The following is a 16,040-nucleotide window of genomic DNA, read 5'->3' as shown; positions in this document are numbered from 1 at the left end:
TTGCTCACGGCTATAAGGGGTGCTTTTGTGCTTGAGTGAGCACAGAAGGCAATGACTTTCCTCAGGGGTCCAGTGAAGTTAACGAAATGACAAAACTAGGGAGTGATCCAACTAGTTCTAATAGCCCTATTTCTTAGAGGAAGTCCGAGTGACTCCAGTGACAGGCAGTAAGCTCATGATCCTGTGATCCTTTAAAGCACTTCTCTTCTTGTTTATAATAAATTGTGCCCATCTGTTAACAAATAGATATCCGAGCCGAGCAAAAGGAGTAAAGTTTAGAAAAACTTGACGGAAATGTCCTTCTCTTATGCAGATATTCTTCCATTCTACTATTAAATCCTAGTGGTGCGTTTATAGAGTCTTCATTTCCTGTTCTGAGGGTGGAATGGTCCTGTCATCGAACCCAAAATGTATCGTGATGTGATGGCAAGAGGCAGTATGATCCGGTCACCTCCCCAAGCAGTCCACCGGGGCATTCTGTGTCAGACACTGGGTGTAGCGGTGCAAAATGAAAAGACAATTGGACCTCTTGTGTTTGAGGCTGGGTTGGCCATCCCCCGCCCCCCTGCCATTTCTAAACTGACAGGATTTTTAAAAACAAAGTCTTCCTCTCTGTGCTTGGGTATTCGTTTCTCCCCGGTCAGCACTGTATTCTCCTAGTGATAGCACGGTGATCTCCACCTCAGCCATGGGGCCCGCCCTGAACTGACGCAGGAGAGGAGAAGCCCTGAACTGTCCTTTGGCACAGAAGCCCCTGAGAAGAGAACTGAGGCGGTAGGAAGCAAATTACTGTTTAACCTGCTGGAGACTTGACATCAGAAAAGACAAGGCCTCAGGTTTATGTTTATCGGAATGCTTAGCTCTTCAGTTTGTTACCTATGGATTCAGATAACTTCATTATGGGATTACCGAGTTTTCAAGCTGGAAGGGGCCTTGGGAATAACTTGAGTCAAACCTCTTCATTCTACAGATGAGAAAATTAAGGACCGAGAGTGACATGACTTATCTGAAGTCACAAAGCCACATCCAGGGGTCTTTTCTCAATACCACAGCTGCCTCTTAGTAGAGGATACCAAATAGACACAAACGTGAAGTAACTTCCTCTAAGGGAAGAGAGATTTTCAATTTTCTCAATGTGTACACCTCTATCTCATTTGCTTCAGAGTTCTTTCTCTCAAATATTTAAAAGTACTGTATGAGGAGTTTTGGTTATAAGCAGCAAAAACAAAACGAAACAAAAGATTGTTGGAGGATAGCTCAGAGCGCTGAAGGAAAGGCTGGAAGGGTTGAATGAGCAGGCATAGAAAGGATGGCTCTTGAAAGCAGAGCTGTGAGATGCCTCCTCAGTCCGCAGCTATTGGCATAAATCATCACAAGCCGTTTTCTGTCAAGTCAAGGGGAAGACAGCGCATTTTGACTGACATGACCTCCAAAATGACATGCAGTGCTGGGGAAGATTATCTCCCAAAGCAGAGGGAGGGGAAAAAGATTGTTACCAGAAGAAAGGGGGGAATGGATGCAGGACACGGGTAGATATAGGTCTTCAGCAAACACGTTCTTTAATGTTTTCCCAGCAGGTGAGTGTTCAGTAGGCTCAAGGCCAAGTTAATGAAGCTTATATATTACAAATGTATTTCCTGATTACTGGAACCTTTGTGAAAGATTTTTGAAATCCAGGACAGCATGAGGATATTTGGGAATGTTTCTCAGTTAAGCTACCCCCTCATCCCTGCTTTTGTTATTCATGGTTATGCATTTTTAGTAGCAACCCCCCACCCCCACCCCGGCAAAGGGCTTCTAATACTACTCCTGACCAACGGTATATTTCTGGATCTGTTCAGGAAATTGATAACACCCTTTTCTGGCAACTCAACACACACGGAATCTGAATTAAGTCAGACAGCAGGTTCTTAGCATTGCTGGTGTTCCCTGGGACCAGCTCCTCCTGTCCCCATCCAGTGTGCCCTCCATGAAACCACTGAATTGATGATCTATTAGTAATCATCCCTTTCCTGAGCTCCTCTATCTTGGTCTTCAGAGAGCCTTGGGAAAGTGTCTTTTACAGGTTATTTTCCATAATTCTCACACCTCTGTTTACAGTAAAGGAGGCCTGAACCTCTGCGTGCTTACTTCTACCGGCAGTGGCCCTGTATCCCTAACTTGCAGCAGGCAGGACAGTCAGACCACAGGCAGCATGGGTCTGTAGGTCTGTACCCCTGGCTTTGCTGGCATCTGAGGCTGTAGTCACAGAGGGCTTGTTCCAGTCCCCAAAAGACTAACAAGCTGCCATTGGAGTCCAACGTGGCCTGAAGTGGTGGGCCTAGCCCAGCTGTGTGCATGTACAGTCATCCCCTCCCCACGCCCCCTGCCCCCCCACCTGCACTCTTCGGGGACCCTTTTCACCCTGACCCCAAAAGCTTTTCGTAATCCTAGAAGGCACCAGAACAAGTCCTACTGCTTTCCCAGATCATCCGCCAGGAAACAAAGCATTCTGTCCTGCACAGGTAGCTTTCTTTGCTGGAACTCCAGTTCTCTAATATTAGACCAAGAGAAAAACAATTTCAATATAATTCACCTTTTATGGAAAGTAGAAATCTAAATTTTAAATTAAATTTTCTTGGTTTCATCAAAGAAGATGACAAAATGTGTGGGTTCACATAGTTCATTACCATAAATCAAACTGTACTAGCTTTCAGAATTGCATATCCCTATCTGTCCCTCAGCCCTATACATCGTGGGCGTCCATTAGTGGACGCCTGGAATCCAGAGGGAATACTGCTTTCATAGGGTTTGCTGTGAATACACTTTGGAAGGTGAGAGGAGACATCTGCTTTGTGGAAAGTAATGATTTCTCAGGATTCTGACAATGTTTAAATAAGGGTAACTGGGTAAAACTGTTGTTCAAGTTGCCATTGAATTAAAGTAAACTCTGTGTACTTCAGAGTGATCTAAATCTATAGCAATATATTGAGAGGAGTTTAGGACATAATTTGGAATCTGTCAGATCTGAGTTTTATTCCCAATGCTGCAATTTAGTGGCTGTAAGACCTCAGGCCATTTACTTAAACCTCTCAGAGAAATCTTATTTTCCTCATTTACAGACGAGGATTATGAATACCTAGCTCATTAAGATAGAAATTAGATAATGCTTTTAAGTGTTTAGCACAGTCGCTGGCCTGTAAGAAATGCTCAGTAACTGAAAGCTGTGTAATCACAATTGTAATTTAAAATAAATCACCTGGGTTCATTTTTAGATAATATAATTTTTACTAACATATGTATCAAATTTAAATTTCTTTCCTAGAAACCAGTGCAAGTTTCTCAATTTCCCAAAGTATTACTCTTTAGAAATAACCCCTGAAATATGTTATTTGTGAAATAGAGCAAAACAAATACTTCACTACGTGATGTTTTCCTTGGAGAGCGGGTGTGTATGTCCTCACTCTCCGAGATTAAAAAGTCCTGTCCAGACCAATAAAGAAAATTGAAATTGTTTATTTGGGGAAGCTCAGATAACTTAGGACTCTTGCTGTTACATAACAGTCAAAGCCGTGTCACGTTGTTTATCCACGGTGAGTTGTTGTATGGGGGTTCTTACAGCTCACTTCTCTACTCATGTCACCCTGCAAAACCTGGTCTTGAGATGGGAGACCATGAGGGTGGCTGTGACTCAGACAAAGTGGCTAAAGCACTTTGGAGACTGACTGCTTGGGTTCAGTTCTCATTCTGCCACTTTGCAGTTCTGATTGGGCGGCTCGCTTTACCTCCCCGAAGCCTTGGTTGCCTCATCTGTAGACTGGAATGGCTATGACCTCAAGGGACTGTTATGAAGATACGGGGAGAGGGTGTGCACACAGCAGCTGGGACAGTAAAGGATGCTCAACAAACAACGATGCTTCAAAGGTTACAGTCACAGAACTAAGCTCTCTTTTCACTCAGATAGCTAATCGGTCCTCAAGTTTTTCAGCCACGTACAGTAGAACGAACCATAGATTTGTAGAATTAAAGAACAGGAAAGGACTGTGCCTTGCATTGACCTACCTCCATTTCCCCACTTCCCAAATCAGGACTTAAAGCTAGAGAGAACAAGGATGTGGGTGCAAGATTTCTGACACTTAGCAGGAGAGCTAGAAGTCATACTCGGTGTCCTGTTGGCCTGTGTTCTACCCAGCATACCATGTGCTTCCTTAATGCAAAGCTGTTGTTTATAAGGGCTTCATCATTTACGTGTGCCATTTACCCACAGAGACATTCCAAAAGCATCTTTGTAAAAATATGAGATGATTAAGATGATTAAGAAAATTCATATTCTGGGTGCCTAGGTGGTTCAGTTAGTTAAGTCTACAACTTTGGCTCAGGTCATGATCTCACGGTTTGTGGGTTCGAGCTTCGCGTTGGGCTCTGTGCTGACATCTCAGAGCCTGGAGCCTGCTTTGGATTCTATGTCTACCTCTCTCTCTTCCCCTGCCTTGCTCGCACTCTGTCTCTCTGTCTCTCTCCCTGTCTCTCAAAAATAAACATTAAATTTTTTTTAATTAAAAAAAGAAAATCCATCTTTCAAAGGGAATGAATTACTTTGCTCCACATGGCTGTCATTGATGCTCTATTAGGTGCTAAGTGCTGATCCCTTTTATTCCTTCCTGCCAATTTACAGCCTCTATTACTTATTATTTGTGTTGTGTTCCCATTATCACCCTGACTTGAGTGGGTTTTTCAGGCTGTGGGTTTTATTGCTAGGATACAAGGCTACTGTAATCAGAAGGGTCTGAGGCACAGGCAGTGTGATTTCTGTTGTAAGTCCTCCGCTCAGCATTGGACCCTCGGAAAGACTGCCTGGTGCTGAGCCTCCTTTGCTATTGAGTGGCTCTTTTGGCCTCTTCTTCCATGTCATCCCCAAAGAACCTAATGTCTAAATTCTTTTCCTTTCATAGCTTCTGGTCACCCACACTGTTTCTTCTGCCACCTTGAACTTGGCTCTGACCGGGAAGTGCCTTCCAGATTTGCCAGTCACGTGAATGTTGAGTTCAGCATGCCCACAACTTCTGCCTCTAAAGCTGCCGTAAGATCCATCTCTGTGGAAGACAAGACTGATGTCAGGAAGTGGGTCAATTATTCTGCACACTACAGCTACAAGGTAGCCTCGGGAGGCGTCTGGCTAATGTTTCCAGGTCCATTTGTTCACCCCCTTCCCCTCCCCTGTCTTGTTCCCTTTAGCAGTGCCTGCCTTGAATGCAGGATGTTCTCTTACCGCCTTAGAGAGAGGTACACCATGCATAGCTGTGGATGAGTCTGCTCTGATTTGAATGAATAGTCTCACTGGTGGGCAAGAGAAAGGTTGGGAAAAAATAAAGAGGTGAATGAAAGAGGAGAGTATAATGTTTTTCAGTCATCATGAACAACAACAAAAGAGTCATGGGGTAAAGGAATTAGTATTACTCATTCAAAATATATGTTGCAGAAGTTGTGAACTTGAAAGTGGAGGGGAGTTCAGGAAAGCGCTAACCCAAAGCATGTATTTCATTCAGCTTCAGAGTTGGTGAAGTAGATCTGAGTAAAGTCAGGACACCTATGACCTGGTCACTGGGCTATACCAGGACAAAATTCAAAAGCCAAGCAAGCTTCTGTAATAGTAACAGGATCAGGGCTGTGGAAGGAGGAAACTAAGTTGGAGTGTTCTGATATAAATAGTGATTCTATCTTCAGGCATTGGAAATTCAATAGCAGATTAAATGCCAAAGATAGAAAATGGGGGTTATTGAAGAATTATTTTGCAAACGGTTTAATAATTTTTTTATTCATAATAATATCCTTAGTTTTTCAAGGTTATTTATTGTTCTTCAATGTTTCCTTAGTTGTGTGATCTGAAACCTTAAACTACCAAAAAGAACACATACTCCATCTTGTGGCCAGGAAAAATATAGCACTTTCATCAAGCATGACCCTCCTCTGTTTTTTCTTTAATTGTTGTTCCCTTCATCATAAATATCCAAAGTGGTGAAGAGAAGAGTAGTTTTAATTATGAAACTCTCTAGCTTGATAGATTTCCTTTCTGACTTGTCAAAGGCTTCAGCGTGTGTCACTTTCAAGGCAAGATGAATTTATTAATCCCTTCATAGTTGTAGCTGCCGTATTTTGCAGGAGACACAGGAAGAACTATAAACACTAAAATACTTAACTTTGGAAAGAGATAAAGTAACGGAGAGTATAGACAGCCAGATGGAAAGGAATTCAGTCATTTTGATAAACCTTTGTGCTCTCCTGCTGTATACCTACCTTATTGGAGTACAATAGTCAACAAGGGCATACCCCTGTCCTATGGAGCCTGTGGTTGGGGGGGAGCCGGGCAGGTGTACCAGGTACAGTGGAAATATGCCCAGGAAGAATGCCTCACTCTACCTAATGACTTGGGAACATGACTCAAGGTGACCTTTGAACCACTATGCAAGACAAAGAATAAGAATTTTCCAGGTGGACTGTGAAGAAAGGGGATTCCAGAGCAAGCAAAGAACATGTGCAAAGAGATAATCCTAATATACTCAGGGCCAGTATCTTCAGTGTGGCTAAAGCCCAAAACATTAACAAAATTACAGGGAATCTCAATGAGCGTGGTGAGGTATTCTCTTTGAGATAATTTATTATTGGGATGTTTTTCTCCTCTTTCTGATATTTCTCTCCAACTTCTATTCTTGGCAGGTGGAAATTGAGCAAAAAAAGAGTTTGAAGCCAGACTTTGAAGGAGATGAAATGGAAAATCCCAAGGAGTGTGGGGTCCAGTGACAAAGCCCTACTGCAGGGGGCATGACCCAAGTTCTCATGAATAGCTGAAGTTCAAGTCAGTACCTACCATGACTACTCCATGTTGGGAACAGTATTTTGGACCTTCCTTTTGTAGTTACCTGTATTTTAACAGGGAACCTTGAGGTGGTTGCTTTGGAGAGACCCTGATATGCCTGATGATGCACCTAGTTCACCTGACTTTTGGGGCTTATTGTCTAATTAAGCCTCCTTTTCTTCACTCTGCTTATCTCACAGCTGTTGGGTGTGGTTTGTTGTCACTGTTGGAGTCAGGAAGAGAACCTTCCACATGAGTGTTGGCCCCATTTCCTTCTGATGTTCATCTGTCACTTACATGATTTTCTAGAAAACACAGTCTTGAGAAAGTTCATTCAGAATCCACATCTGTCACTCCCTCTAGAAAAAGGTTCAGAAGAGGTGAAGTACAAAACAAATTTCCTCTTTGGGTCTACTGGGCTCTTTGTACATGTCTCCATTCTTTAAATGTTAACACTATGCAACAGAAGTTTTCAAGACGTTTCCCTCCCAGTTCTGGATGGTTTTGATTAAAACACTTTTTCCATCTCTCTGTTCCCAGGGTTCACCACCCTGAGTCACAATAAACAATGGAAAAAAGGCACAATAGGATACTTTTTTATTCTGTGATTAGCCCCACATTCTGCAAAGGGTGGCTATTGAAGGGAAAGCAAAACTGAGCTGATTTTTCTTCATTCTGGGGAAGAGGGCCATTAATTGTAACATAATATTCAGTTCAGGAGACAACTTCAATCTCAGAGAATTCCCAAATTCACACTGAAAAATACAGGCCATTTCTGTTTCTGAAACAAATGGATGGAGATATATATATATATATATATATATATATATATATATATATATATGTATATATATATATGTATATATACACATATATATACACACACCTATATATATATATATATATATACATATATGTGTGTGTATATGTATGTATGTATGTATACCTCAGGCATTTGTCAGGGCATTTGGGAGCTCTTTTTATACCTCAAGCCTATAGACAGTTGCATGTCTCTTTAATTCAGACTTTACAGGAAATATAAGTGGAAAAGATAATTTTAAAAGCTGTTTTAAAGCTAAGCTTTTAGTTTTAAAAATTTAAAAGCTGTTTTAAACCAAGCTTTTAGTATATGAGCTCTCCCCCCAAATTCAGAGTTTGATAATTACAATATTGTAACAGATCTAAAAGGCAGAAGACTCTAGGGTAGAAATGGGGGAAAGGCCTATTTTTCTAACGTTGGGAGCATTAAATCTGATTCCAAGAGTCTGGGACACTCGATCTTCTTTCCCTTCATATGTTCCTGCTTATATTCTGTACTTCTACTTCTTATTTCTATCTTGGTGTCTCCTTACCATACAAGTAACTATATTGGCCATCCCGAAGGGAATACCTGCTCAGCAGCTTAAAGGCCGGTTCTATCTGCCTTCTTCTCCTGTGAAGAATAAAGTAAGGGGACAGAAAGCATACCTGTAAGATTTGTCAGATGACACAGAGAAATAAATGATATATCCAGTCTCAACTGGCAGATTTGGGATTAATTTATCCAGTGAATTTTCACTGAATTGTAACTACGTACTGACACTAGAACATAGACATCATTACCATTTTTTTTGAAATACCTGAACATAAGACTGAAACTAAAAGGATAAAATTCAGTAGGCATAAACAAGACACTATATTCTGAGTTGCTTAAACACTATATTCTGAGTTGCTTAAATACAACCTTCTAAATACAGAGTGGTGTTACCTACGTGTGTGTTGACAGGAAGGTTGTTGAAAAATCATGGTTTCACAATGGTTCCTGTAGAAATGTTTTCTTAGGGAAACAGGACTTCAGTTTTGAATTAGGAGTGTATGGTGACTATCACAAAGTTAATGCATTCAACCTGTGGTAACAGAAGCCCAGGGAGCCCTGCATGCTGCACTGGTCAGTCCACATTTGGATGGAGGGTTGGATTCAATTGTGGATGCTATGTTTTGAGAGAGACATTAATCAGTTGTGTCCAGAGGCAGGTGACCAGGGTTGTGAAGGGTCTAATTATATAAGGGATAGGGGAATAGAATAGGAGAGAATAAAATAATATAGCTGCCCTGAAATTTCCGTTGAGTTTTAAAAAGGGAGAAGAATAAGACTTACCTGTGTAACTTCAAAGGGCAAAAATAGGAACAAAGAGGAACTTTATAGGTAACAGATGTTTGCTTCAACATAAGAAAGAATTTTCTAATAAGAGGTTCTAAATGTGGTGGTTCTAAAGGGGAAAAGACTTGTGTAGTAATATTTCCTATTGCTGCAAATGCCCAAACAAAGGTTAAAATAACCATCCATCCCAGATGCTGTGAAAGGGGCACTGGATTTGGGCTAGATGGCTCCCAAGATCCCTTTTGCATATAGGCTAATCTCAGTAGTAACTCTCTAACTCTAGTTGTTTTCTCCTTGATAAGTGGTTTTGTAAACTTTGTGAAATACATTGGGATTTCCTGAAGGTCTCTGTCAAGTGAGGCAGAGCCCTTCCCCTGTTGTACGAAAGGCACATGAGATTCCTCACAGAAACATCAAGATGCGCTAAAGAACTGGCAAGGTGAAGGTCATTCTGACACCTTCCTTACCAAACGTTAGCACCTGCGCACCCTGTCAAGATCTCTGCCTCACCTGCCAGCATCACATGTGTGCTGCCTGTTGGACAATTTCTCCCCATCTTAGTTAATTCTCATTGCCTTTGTGCTTTTACATGGATTTTTTTTTCTTTCAACCAAGGGTTAGGAAAATCCTTTCCATGCTATCTGCATTCAGCAAGCAAATTATTATTAATAATAATTTTTTTAAAAAAACCTACCACCTTGATTTCATCAAATTTGCTTTCCCACTACTGTTTTCGGGAAACTGATTATGGGTAGCATTTGGGACTTTGGGGGATATAATACTATCTATTTTTAGGCCTAGTGTTATGTGAATAGCCTACATAGAAAACACAGGCAAATTACCTTTTTGGTGTGCAGATTCTTTTACTACCCTGGACCTGGATTGTGTGTATGTGTGTGGTCACAAGTAGTCCTTGTCTATGTTATCAATAATGTGAAGATATTAAAAGTAAATTCACTTTACCAATACATAGTATTACTATTAGAACATAAATTAGATGTCACATGATATTAAGAGCTATGCTTTCTTTTGAGTCTCATGGCTTGCTTTGTGACTTTATAGTAAAAGAGGATAAGAAATGTACTTGTCGTGATATGTCAAACAAGAGAAGCTAAGGTATTTTGTGGTGGGCCATTAAACCCCCTTTGCCACTCTTGTAAACATAATACTAGTTATTTTTTCTCAAAATTTTACATTTCACTTAAATATCATCTGGACATTTTTTTTTTTCATTTGGTTCTTTCTCCGCTCTCAGCATTCCTGCATTATTGGCAGGACTCATAACCCTTGAGAACATTTTTTTTAATGCAATATATTTCTTATTTGAAATGGGAGCAATTTCTATTCAAATCCAGTGGGTGAGAGCAAGAGTTTATTTCCTTAGAAATTAAAGTCCCCAAGAAATATGATCCATGATGGCAAGGAATATATCTTATTCTTTATGTTCAGTACCTAGGAGAAAGCTTGGGAAAGGTTTCAGCCACCTTAAATCCTTGCTGATAGGACAAACATATATTAGTGAAATAAAAGGAAATTATTAGGGGCTGCCTGGCTGGCTCAGTTGGTAGAGCATGCACCTTCTTTTTTTTAGATTTATTTTATTGATTTTGAGAGAGACAGTGTGCAAGCAGGGGAGGAGTAGAGACAGAGGTAGAGAAAGAATACCAAGCAGGTTCTGCTCTGCCAGCACAGTGCCCAACAGAGGGCTCGATCTCACGAACCGTGAGATCATGACCAGAGCTGAAATCGAGAGTTGAACGCTTAACCAACTGAGCCACTCAGGCGCCTGGAGCCTGCAACTCTTGATCTCAGGGACATGAGTTCAAGCCCCATGTTAGGTGTAGAGATTACTTTTAAAAGAAAGAAAAAAGAAATTATTAGGTATTTAATAAATGTTTGTTAAACACACACTCACCTGAAACTCTAAGAAACTTAGCCCTTACTTATCATCAAATACTTCTATTAAAATAAGCAAGCAAGCTTTATTTCCTGAAAGACTTAATTTTTTTTTTATTCCTGCTTCCACTGTCAACTAATGACTGTCAGCACATAGCCTTCACGTGCAGCTGAATTTAAACTACAGTTTTTCTCACTCATATTGAAAAACATTTTTGTGCCCAAAATACAGTAGCACAGATGCTATCCATGAGTCAAGATTATTGATTCAGTTTTGTTCCTTCAAGTCAGACATGTCTTGTCCATTTGAATAGTCAGCAGGAGGAGAAAGCTTGGCCAATCTTGGTGTGCTATGTCTTTGGTTTCCCCACCATTAACTACTGACTGGTGTTACTGTGTTTTGTCACCATAGACAGATGGAGGACTGAGATGGTAAGGATGAAACTTGTGAAATTAAATCATGATTTCAGAGCTGCTTTCAATCTCTTTATGAGGTTAGTTGTGGGAAAGCACAGAATGATCTGAAATTGTTTAAAAGCCTTGGGAATATTAAATTAATTTCAGTAGGAAGCATTGCCACCTAGCCTACTTTTAGAATTCTCCCACTTGGGACTGGTAACTTTAATGGTTCTCCAGATGATGATCGTAAGTGAATTCTAGCATATCTAGAGTTTTAGGTCATGTTAAGAATGCCATTTAACAGAAAATTCAAACAAAACTGACCAAAAATGTCCACACACACAAAAAAAATCACCTAGTAAACAAATCATCTTTAACAACTTATACCAAGTCCCATTCAAACCATGACTGCTCTTCATATAAAAATAGTCATCTCATTCTCCCCAAGTTTTCAAGATGTTTTCTAAACATTGCCGATGTCTGCCAATTTCCTACAAGTCACCATTTCTCCATCATTTCTTAATTGTGCTTTTTGTAAAGGAAACTTGCGTTGGGTATTGTGACTTATATTTATGTATTTAAGGAATTAAAAAGTAAACAAGATGTAGAAAATAAATGTATCAGTAATATTTTCCCACATATTAACTCAAAGAAGAAATACAGAGTTTTACATTTCTTCTAGTGTGCCTTAGCAAATCTGACTGAGAGTCTCATCTTTTTTTGTTTGTTTGTTTTAAGAATTGGGGGAAAAATATATCTCTGAACTTGCAATTCCAAGCCTGTACAGATAGAAACTATCCATAGGAAGGTGTTTGGTAGTGTCTACAGAGATGCAAATAATAGTGGGTAATGAAAAGCCACAAAAGAGCAGACTTAAAAATGAGAATTTCAACATGAAAAGGTAAAGTGGACAGAGGTGACAAACAGCACTAGCCACCAAACTTGAACTAGAGTCTATCCCTTAAAAGTAAGGGACAAATAAAAGGTTATGCAGCAAGGATAAACAGAATGATTTCAGTTCAACAAATGTTTATCAAGTGTCTACTCTGGTCAAAGTGCTGTGCTATCAGCCAGCTTCCCTAAAGGGAGGTAACGTCAAAGCCAAGGACACTGAGAATTGTTGATGTGAAGTCATCAGAGGGAGTGTACTTTATCAAGGGAAAATTGGGGTTTCTATGACTCTTTGAAGGACATAGTCATGGAGACAATCACCATGTGAAGTAACCTGCTCTTTTCCCAATAAGGACTCAGTAACCTCACCTAAAAAAGTGAGGAAGCTGGACTAATTGTCCCCTTAGGTCCCTGCCCACTTCAGTTTCATGGATTATTTTATAAAATATCCTTTGGTGCCACTGTCAGTGATACTTCATGTCATGGGTGCTCTTCATATAGTCTTAACCAAGAAATTTAAAATTTGAAGATTGGGAAAATCAGCTGGCCCATCTTTTTTCTTTTCCTGTCTTCATCCCTTACCATCTGCCCAGACAACAAACACAGTCCTCTATTATGTAATTGTGTAGTTGGAGTATCAAAAGGATGGTGAACATCAGTTAGAACACTGCCCTGTACGTTCCACTGGCGTCACCCAGCACAACAGTGGTGTGAATGTGGAGAGGAACAGACCAAACAGGTCTCCGAAATGGATGTTAGGATTTGAGTATCACTTGAAGCAGAAGTAGATCTAACCCTCCAAGGTACTGAGGGGCCACGTTACGATGATCTGTGATTTATAGATATGTCCTTTTACACAACAGACTGCAGAAATTGAGGGAGGGGGGAAAAGTGCTCCGTAAATATGCTGGGACTATTTGTAAAACAGTTAAGGCAAAACGAGATGAGAGAAAGGGTCAGGCCTCTTCATATTCTCACTGTCTCTTAATAACATGAAAATGTAGTTTAAATTTTTTTAAACATGCACAAGCTACAAAATACCATCTTTTTAATGTGTTAGTATGACTTTAGTTTCTTATACTTAGAATTGGGTCAAATGTGATGGCTCGATTCTAACTGGACAGAGCAAGACGTTCTGGCATCCCCTTCCTATTTAGCTCCATGCTGTGCCTCAGATCAAACCCTAAGTGCCAGTGATGGACACTATCTAGCCACCATCATCGTGCCTCCATGTGCTTCAGGATCAGCAACTCCATGTAGTGTCCAATGTGAGCAGTTCTGGGAAAGCAGATGTGCAGTCAGAACCTGACAGCAACCTATTGGACCAAAGGGTTTAAGGGTTTAGAAGTATGGGGGTGAAAGAAAGGAAGATTATGAACACCTCTGACCCTAAGCCAGCATTCATTTAAACCTTTGTGTCCACCTGCCAACAGAGCCTGGAGAAAACTCTACCATATTCAAGAAATTAAACAGAATCAGTGTTTTAGCTAGGGAGTGTGATAAAAGAGCACTCCTTCTCACCCTCCATTTTTGTAATGTCTGTAAGTGAATTTCAGTCTGTTAGGATGATGGACCCTAGATCCAATGAGTGATTCAGCTGATCCAAGGCTTGTATTTTTCCTTCATTCATCATCCATCCTCATTTGATATAACTTCTTGTACTATTGTGATTAATTTTATGTAAAACCAGTTTACTTTAAAAAAAAAAAAAGAACATGTGCCTATGTAATAAAGTCTACACACTGGCTAACTTTATAGAGGTGAGGTTTTATTTTTAATTGTTCTGCTGATTCTCATTTGTAATACCCTTTTTTTGAGCTATGAAAATGAGCTATTAATAAATTTTTTTATTGTTTTTAGGAGTAGAATTTAGTGACTCATCACTTACATATAACACCCAGTGCTCATCATAACAAGTGCCTCCTTAACAGCCATCACCCATCTAGCCCATCCCCCACCCACCTCCCTCTATCAACCCTCAGTTCATTCTCTACTGTAAAGTCTTGTGTGGTTTCTCTCTCTCTCTCTCTCTCTCTCTCTCTCTCTCTCTCTCTCTCTCTTTCCCCCTTCCCATACATTCATCTGTTTTGTTTCTTAAAATCCTATTAATACAAACTTTTTAACAAAATCTGTCACCATGGAAGATTTAATGAGGTAAGACATAATGAAAAGTGTTTATTATAAAGAAGGCCTATCACCCCGTTAATGTGGTGTGATCATAAGATGACAAATTAACAAGTGACACATTAAAAACTGTTTATCCTAGTTAAGTTTATCATATATATAATTTAGTCAATTCAAGATATATTTATTGCATTCCAATTTTGTGCCCAATTGTACGAGAAAACAAAATGATATAACCCTTAAGGTTTTCTTGGTGATAAGTGCAAATGCATATAGTAAGTGAGAAATAGAAAAGAATACATAAAAAATATCATTTCTGCAATATGTTCCTGACATATTCCTGTCAGCGCTCAACAAATAACTATTCAATTGATTGATGAATCCAAATGACTAATGTCAACATAAATTCAGATTGGGGAAAAAAATCAATATGGACTAGAATACTTGGAAACTTTTCAGAGGAAAGATCACTTTTAAGTGAGACCTTGAGGTGGGGGTAAAATTTGACTCAGTTGCAAGAGGAAGCGAGTTTAGAACTGGAAAGAGTCAGGTGTACAAGTGGCATGTTGGATTGGCAGGAGGTGAGCCTGACCTGAGCAAAGGGTTCCTGCCCATCCAAAGGTTGATAGTGAAGCCAAGCTGAGATCTAGTCTAAGGTTTACTCAGTCTAGTAAATGCTACAAAGGCATTTTAGAATCTTACTAATAAAGCATTATTCTAGAAAGGCTAATCTGTCTACAATGTGCCAGATATTTTGGACTAGAGGAAAGCTTAAGGGCAAAGAAAGCAAAGTTTTTTTTTTGGAGTAAACAAGGCAAGAAAGAAACAGCTTTGTGTTTAGTTCAAATAGACCACAGACATCTTACTGCAAAATACAATGATCTATTAAGAGGAGAACTTAGACCAGGTCCATGGCCCCCTGCCAGTGAAAGAACTCTGTGCTGAACAGAACACAGAATTGTATAGCCTGGTCAGTCTGAAATTAACTGATATTAGTAATTGATAGCAGATGCACAGAAGGGTTAATGGCCAAATAACAGCATAAAATTTTCTTAGGTTGGGGAATCTGACGAATAATATACTCCTTCCCCTTATCCCTGTCTGCCAAGAATCCTCTTGAACCAAGTTTTGAGACCTGTCTAGGTTCCACCTTGGCACAAGGTTTCAGTCTGCTAAGGTCCCCCTGTCCTTTAATATTCACATGGAATAACTGTGCAAGTAGCTGTTTGAAGCCAAGCATGTCCTTAATGTTTCTCAGCATGTGGGGGAGGAGGAGTTGAGAATGAGAGGAAGTGAAGATGAGAATTTAAATATCCTCAGTGTCATTTGTCAGCACTTTTCCAAGCTCCTCCCACCTCCTCTCCATCATGATCCTCTATTTCCTCTTTAGTCCTCTATGCTGGGCAACTTTCTGTATTCCTGAAACATAACATGAGCTAGCATTTATGTAGGGCTTATATTCTGATGCGACCATGTGTGCTAAGTCTTTTAGATGCATCCTTATCTAATGAAGGCAGCTCCCCTCTCCATTCTGCATGGTACTAATAATTCAAGGCTGATGGTACAACTGACATTTATTGAAGGTTGACAGTTAATAGTGAGTGCAGCACAAAACAGGGAAAAATTTAAAACTGAATGCCAGACATCCCTGCACCTAAAGTTCATAGCTCACACCCCACAGAGGGAATCGTTAAACATCTTTCTCCCTCGTCTCTAGTCTGAGTACATGGAACCAACACCTCAAGTCCCCAAACTACT

The 16,040-nt window shown here is 40.0% G+C and overlaps 1 protein-coding gene and 1 long non-coding RNA gene across 8 annotated transcripts in view; one reads left to right on the top strand and one right to left on the bottom strand.

The window, feature by feature from the left end:
- STON2 (stonin 2) overlaps positions 1–7,681 on the top strand; it is a 145,608-nt gene extending 137,927 nt beyond the window's left edge. For all 5 annotated transcript variants that reach the window (XM_027066345.2, XM_027066344.2, XM_027066342.2 and 2 more), the window contains 2 exons: positions 4,932–5,134; positions 6,694–7,681. In XM_027066345.2, coding sequence (XP_026922146.1) covers positions 4,932–5,134; positions 6,694–6,777 — 287 coding nt within the window. In that variant the 3' untranslated portion in view covers positions 6,778–7,681. The remainder of the gene's footprint in view (positions 1–4,931; positions 5,135–6,693) is intronic.
- LOC113601406 (uncharacterized) overlaps positions 3,478–16,040 on the bottom strand; it is a 31,736-nt gene continuing 19,173 nt past the window's right edge. For 2 of the 3 annotated variants that reach the window (XR_008299573.1, XR_008299574.1), the window contains 2 exons: positions 8,223–8,264; positions 3,478–5,072 (listed from right to left, as the gene is read on the bottom strand). This is a non-coding gene — a long non-coding RNA (uncharacterized LOC113601406). Of the gene's footprint in view, positions 5,073–7,773; positions 8,265–16,040 lie in introns of those variants that run through there. The other variant, XR_008299572.1, reaches the window with a different exon arrangement.

This window comes from Acinonyx jubatus, chromosome B3 (genome assembly GCF_027475565.1).
Source record: "Acinonyx jubatus isolate Ajub_Pintada_27869175 chromosome B3, VMU_Ajub_asm_v1.0, whole genome shotgun sequence".
Lineage (NCBI taxonomy): Eukaryota > Metazoa > Chordata > Mammalia > Carnivora > Felidae > Acinonyx > Acinonyx jubatus.
This window is presented reverse-complemented; position numbering and strand designations above follow the sequence as displayed.